The sequence below is a fragment of the Rhineura floridana genome, chromosome 8, assembly GCF_030035675.1.
Source record: "Rhineura floridana isolate rRhiFlo1 chromosome 8, rRhiFlo1.hap2, whole genome shotgun sequence".
NCBI lineage: Eukaryota > Metazoa > Chordata > Lepidosauria > Squamata > Rhineuridae > Rhineura > Rhineura floridana.
Window position 1 is genome coordinate 9,528,676 of NC_084487.1, and position 6,889 is coordinate 9,535,564.

General features: G+C 45.4%; 1 protein-coding gene across 1 annotated transcript; it reads left to right on the top strand.

Moving 5' to 3' along the window:
* Positions 1-247: 247 nt before the first annotated feature.
* On the top strand, positions 248-6,676 carry LOC133363271 (endonuclease domain-containing 1 protein-like). Its single transcript, XM_061582661.1, has 3 exons — positions 248-441; positions 2,129-2,440; positions 6,131-6,676. The coding sequence occupies exons 2-3, from the start codon at positions 2,156-2,158 to the stop codon at positions 6,674-6,676; spliced, it is 831 nt and encodes a 276-aa protein (XP_061438645.1). The 5' UTR covers positions 248-441; positions 2,129-2,155.
* The last annotated feature ends 213 nt before the right edge of the window (positions 6,677-6,889 follow it).

A 6,889-nucleotide genomic window follows, 5' to 3' on the forward strand; every position in this document is an offset into this window, starting at 1 on the left:
TTTATCTGGATATTCCATTCCCTTTCAACCCCACGGTTTTCCTCTCTCTCCCCCCCATCAATCAGCATTCTGTGCCCAGTGAGCATGCTCAGTCATCTCTCTCCCCATTATTATTATACTATTTGCCTAAATAATGTTTTGCACCTGGGCAACCATTTGGATTCTCCCAAGCCTGATGATATCTTCATCTGCATTAATGGGTACATTTCGCCTACGTAAGAATCAGCACGCAGAGAATGAGGGTAGAAACACACTCCCTGTTCTGCCAGTTCCAGGGCATGTCCACCTCTCTCTTCTGAAAACGGGCAGGTGACGCTTGTCAAACCCTGTCCCCTTCTTGCTGTAAAACTGAGTGGGAGCAGCTTGAGTGTGTATTTTTTAAAATTCGGCTTCAAAGAGATTTCGCAGCTGAGTGGCAAGATCAACTCGTTCCCCTTCCAGGTGTGGCTAATTTTCTTTTCCTAGTCTGTTGTTTATTGCCACTTCTCTTACCTGTCTCTTTGTGTTTTAATATGTGGGACCATCCACACTAGGCCGCATCCACACCAGACAACTTTAAACAGTCCTGGCTTCCCCTAAAGAATCCTGGGAAGTGTAGTTTGTGAAGAGCGCTGGTTGTTATTAGGAGACCCCTGTTCCCCTGGCAGAGCTCCAGTGGCCACGGGAGTTTAACAGTCAGCCCTTCTAACCAGAGAATCCTGAGAATTGGAGCTCTGTGAGGGGAATAACTGCCTCCTAGCACCTCTCAGCACCCTTCACAAACTATACTTCCCAGAATTCTTTGGGGGAAGCCAGGACTGCTTAAATTGGAATAAATGTCTGGTGTGGATGTGGCATAAAGATTGTCCCCCATTCCTCCTCCTCCAGCCCCCTGGAGACAATTAACTGCTAGAGGCGAAGATAAGCAGTGAGAAAGGCAGCCAGTGGCTCTACAGGCCAGCTTTCTCTGCCTCTTCCAGGGGACGTTTTAGGACCAAACTACACATGTGACCAGAGCTTGGAAAAGTTCTTTTTTTGAACTACAACTCCCATCAGCCCCAGTCAGCATGGCCACTGGATTGGGCTGATGGGAGTTGTAGTTAAAAAAAGTAACTTTTCCAAGTTCTGCGTGTGACGTTAAAATACTTGTTTGACATCACATGACATCTTTCTTTACTGTAAATTGAAGCTGATGAGGAGCTCAGTCAGACTCAGGACTGAGACAGCCAAGTAAGAACATAGGCAGCTCCTTACGCTGTGTCAGAGCACTGGTCCTTTCAGCTCAGTATTTCCTACACTGAGCGGCAGCAACTCTCCAAGGCTTCAGACAGAGGACACTCCCAACCCTCCTTTGATGTGCTGGAGATCGAACCTAGGACCTTCTGCATGCAAAGCGGGTGGTCTACCACTGAGCTACAGCCTTGCCCCATAGCATGCAAGGAGAGGAGTTAATCACCCCCCACTGCAGTCCCAATGAAAATGGCCAGCTGCTTTTTGGTATGGGAGGAATATATATATATTTAATACATTACAAGGGATGTTGACCCATCCATTTTACACCTTATGCCATTTGTCCCTTAGAAATCACAGCTGTGAGAGCCTGCCTTACATCTGGCTACTTTTGACACAATGAATGTTAATATTATGTAGTCAGGATCTTTGTAGTGCTGTCTCCAGGGGTTTTGTTTGTGGGAAGTCAAGATGTCTTCAGCAGGCCCACCTCTTCACCACTCATGCCGCCATCCATTTACCTGCAACCTCCCTTTCACGCCAATTCACACACATCCCACACGAAATGAGAGGGCAAGGCAGGCAGAAAATCCTGCTTCTCCCTCTTGCCTTTTCTCTCTTATTGAGAATTCATTTGCATTTGTTTGTGGGGAGCTTACCTCATCCTTTCCGGTGCATTTCCCCATTCCTTCCCTCATCTCAATAAGTTGATCCTTGGGGGAAGTGGGTTTGTTGTTGCACAAGACCTCCCAATCAGCTTTCAGTGTGCAACCTGAATTTGCTGGCATAGGATTATATCTCGTGACAGCCTGGCAGCTCCCAAAAACACTTTCTCTGGCCAACTGACCCCCTCCCCAAACACTCCCCCTGCCCAAGCATGATGTGACAGTACCCTGTTGCCTCTCTCTCCATACACTAGCTCAGTCAGCCTTGAGAGGCTCACACGATGCTGCTGGTCCTGCTCCTGGGAGGCTTGGCCTGGCAGAATGTGCCTGGGCACGGCGAGGTGGTGACCTCTTTCAAAGATGCCTGCCCCCAGTTCTTCTTCAGAGAAACTCCTCCGAGTATTGGGCTGGAGCCCCCATGCCCAGCTCGGATTTGTCAGCGTTACAAAAACCAGTATCGTTTCGCCACACTGTACGACAGAGACAATCGCATCCCGGTGTACTCGGCCTACATCTACAATCCTGGGACGGCGAAGAGGCCAAGCACATGGAGGGTAGAACCTCAGGTAAGAGGACAAGGTGGGCACTGTAGGGTTCTGATCAGGCAAGGACCAACAGCTGTGAGACACATTAGGAACTAAGAAGTTGCCTTATGCTGCACCAGACCACAGGTCCTTTTAAGCTGAGTATTGTTGACATTGAGTGGTTCTCCAGGTGACATTCCTAGGACCCAGCCCTACCTGCAAAGTGTTCGGGACTGGACCAGGGACCTTCTACATCCAAAGCAGGTGTTCTACCACTGAGCTATGGCCCTTCCCTTCCCGTCATGGCTGAAAATGGTTCCCATTGTTCAAAATCTCTCCCCCAGCTGCCCTAACAGACAAGGCTAGCTGGTGTGGCTCCACTCTTGAGTGGTGTTGCTGGCTCACGTTCTTCCCAGCCCTCCCAAAATGGAGAAAGAGCCTCAGGCTAGTCAGAATACTAAGCACCTTGCTTGAGAAAAGGTGTGGCATCATTGCCTCACTGATGGCTGGAATCTTATTCATTTTATTTATTTAACAAAGTTTATATACCGCTGGAACATAAAGACCTGTAAGTGGTTTACAAAAAAACAATAAAATGATCAATAAAACCGTTAAAAACAAGTAATTAAAAATGTATTTAAAAAGATTAAAACCGCTACTAACTAAAAAATTGAAACAAATCAACATCTGTGTGTCTGGAAAGGCTTGCCTAAACAGAAAAGCTTTAAGCAGGTGCCAGAAGGAACACAGCAAAGGCGCCTGCCTGCCTGATGTCAATAAGCCTGTTCTGATATCTTCTGGTATCTGATTCTTCTGAGATCAGAATCAAGTACCAGAATCTTCTGGTACTTATCAGTGGCGGGAGGGATTAGCAGTTATCCCTGTGTCCAAATTCTGGCTATAGCTTGAGGCAGGGGTGGCGGCGGGGATTGATTGAGTTGATTTATTTGCCGCCTTCCCGCAGCAGGCTGTGCCCAAAGTGGCTTCCCGCAAACATTCAGAAATGACCAAGGATTGGTAATCATGTCAGGGGCCACTTGATGAAACAGCTTGTTGCACCCTTTTAGTTTCTGTTGTTATTCCTAGAATTGTTTGATAGTATAATGTGAACGCTAACATGATTATGTTAGTGTGATTTATTTTGACAATTTCTATGCCACTGAATTACATTCGTTTCTAAGCGATGTACAAGAAACTCACTACAATGGATTTCCTATCAGATTTCAGAACAGATGAGCCTCGCTGGATCAGATCACAAGGCCTGTTTCCCACAGAGGCCAGCCTGTTCCCTGCAGTGGTGAACCAGATGCCTCCGGGATGCCCACATATGGGACATGAGGGTGATAGCAGGCTCATGCGTATGATTCCCAGCAGCAACCAGTATTCAAAGGCGTGCTACCTCTCATCCTGGACTAGTAGCCATTGATACCGTTGCCCACCATGGATTTGTCTAATCCCTTTTTAAAGCAGTCTAAATTGTATAGATGTGAAAGCTGGACAGCAAAAAAAGCGGATAAGAGAAAAATCAACTCATTTGAAATGTGGCGTTGAAGGAGAGCTTTGCCCATACCATGAAACATGAAAAAAACAAATAATTGGATGTTAGAACAAATTAAGCCAGAACTGTCACTAGAAGCTAAAATGATGAAACTGAAGTTCTCATACTTTGGACACATAATGAGAAGATATGATTCATTAGAAAATATAATAATGCTTGGAAAAACAGAAGGGAGTAGAAAAAGAGGAACAAAACAAGAGATGGATTGATTCCATAAAGGAAGCCACAGACCTGAACTTACAAGATCTGAACAGGGTGGCTCATGACAGATGCTATTAGAGGTGGCTGATTCCTAGGGTTGCCATAAGTTGTAATCGACTTGAAGGCACATAACAACAACATTGGTGCCCATCAGCATAACTTGTGGTAGTAAATTCCAAAGTTTGACTGGGCACTTTGTGAAGAGGTAATCCTTTTGTCTGTCCTGAATCTACCAATCTTCTCCCATTCAGCTTTCGTGAATAGGTCTGTCACCATGAGCTGCCTTACAATTACAGCAGTAGCTGGCCAGAGTCTTGGGGCGCTTCCAGATGACAAGTTTATTCAGCATCATAAGAACAGCCTGCAGGATCAGGCCAATGGCCCATCTAGTCCAGCTTCCTGTTCTCATAGTGGCCAACTGGTTGCCCATGGGGAGCCCCCAAGCAGGAACTGAGTGCAAGAGCACTCCCTCCTCCTGCGGTTTCCAGCAATTGGTTAATTCAGAAGCATACCACCTCCAGCTGTGGAGGCAGAGCATCCACCTACTTTGTTTGCAGTGAGATTAGAGGCATTGGCTATTTAAAGAGCACTGATGCTGTTTGGTTTGCAGGGAGGTTAGATGACTGCTGCATACACACCATATATTTAAAATGCATTTAAATCACATTCTCCGTCCCCCAAAACTGTAGTTTGTTAAGAGAGTTGGGAAATTTAGCTCTGTGAGGGGTAAACTACAGTTCCCAGGATTCTTTGAGGGAAGAAGCCATGTGCTTTAAATTGTGCTTTAAATTGTGCGGTGAGCTGCATGCACATGGCATCAAAGCAAGTGGTCCACATTTTCCATTGCATTTTCCTGTCCCTTTCCTAATCACAAAAGGCCTGATCTTTTGGGGAAAGAGGGTTTGCTGTGCAAGTCTTCCCAATCAACTCTAATTGTAAAATCTGAATTTGCTGGTATGTGACTGAACCCCACCAGAATGTAGGGACAGTCTGGAAGTGCCATTAGAATTGACAAATAAAGGCTAATATTCCTTTGCATATATTTGCATATAGCATATTTCTCTCCCCCCCCCCCGAGGTTGGGGGGGATTAAATTCAGTTCTCATTTAAAGCTAAATCTATCAAATCTGTCCTTTCCAAAACAATCTGAGAACTGAAACACAGCCATCCTTCGCAATTCGCACTTTTTAAAATTTTACAGTGCAGTTCGCCAACCAGACGATGTCTAGAAAAAGCAAATATTAGGGGAAAGCATGCATACCAATAAATATAGTGAAAATAACATACAAAAATACATTATATGATGAGAAATTGCTGGCAAAAATGTGCACTCAAAACTGCCTATAAAAATGTGTTCATTAGGAGAAATTCCCACTAAAATGTTGGGGAATTTTCATGAGGATTTTAAACAAAATTGCAAATTGCTGCAGGAATGTGGAGAAATGAATTTAAGATTTGAAAAGTGAGAAACAGAGAGAACCAAAATTGATAAAACTTTCCATCCCTACTCCCCACCCTCCATCCCAGCTAAAGACAATATAATCTATGTCTCTGTGCAAAAAGAAACAATCAAAACTGTCATTTGAGGTTGGGAATAATGGAGACCGGGGGAGACACACAGAGAGATCAGCTCCAGACGCTTTTTGGGTTCCATACCATAAGCTAGCAGTGTTGAGGGTGTCACTCTCTGGAGAGCTAATGTGGGGCAGTGGATTTGGTTACTTTATTTGATGGAGTCTTCAAGTTGTGTGTCTCTCCACAATGTGTTCAACTTGTGTATCCGAAAGTAAATTCAGACAGTGCAAAATGCCATAAGCTCCAGTTGCCTCCTTTCAAAGGAAACTGAACCTGGGTAGGCACTGCCAATGAGGAAAGTGGAGACAGCATAATGAAGACAGTGCCAGTGGCCCTTCTCATTTGATCCCCTTCTCATTTGTGTTTCACCCCGTGTCTCTGTCTTGTTTTCTCTAAAGCTCATTGATTTCACATTTCAACCTGACATGGAAACGGAATGGACCCTCCTGCAGGAACATAGCGCCCATGAGGAAGCTCTTGAGGGCAGCCAGGCTGTTTTGCGAGATTACAAAAACCTTACTGGTTTCAACAGGGGCCATCTCAACCCCAACAGCCACCAGCCTGACCTGGATGCCAAAGCATCTACGTTCACCTTGACCAACATTGTGCCACAACACATAAACCTCAACGGTGGGGCCTGGAACAACTATGAACAATCAACAATGGCAAGCAAGACTGAGGGATGCAAGGAAACATTTGCTGTGGTGGGTGCGGTGCCAGGAAACAACTTCATCGCCAAAGGGAGGGTCAACAAGCCCAGCCATGTATGGTCTGCAGCCTGTTGTGTCATAGACAACAATCACCTGAGATCTTGGGCCATTATTGCCAGGAATGATGAGAACGTGGTGCTCACTCTCACTTTGGGGGAACTCGAGAGAAAGCTTGCAGAGTTGTATAATCGGAATGACATCTTTCTGTTTGATAGTGACTGTCCCCGGGAATAAAACATTGTCCACACACTGAGACATGTTGCATGAATCTGGTGGATTCCCAAGTGCCTGCTGAGCCCAGAGTCAAACTACATGTTATGTTAGTCCCCAGAGTCAACTTTCCTGTTACGTTAGTCACAAGGTTTGCACTTAAATGCAAGAGCTTTTCTTCCATAAAGAAAATTATTTCAGCATGTTCCTGCCACCCCGATCCAGGTCAGAAGCCTG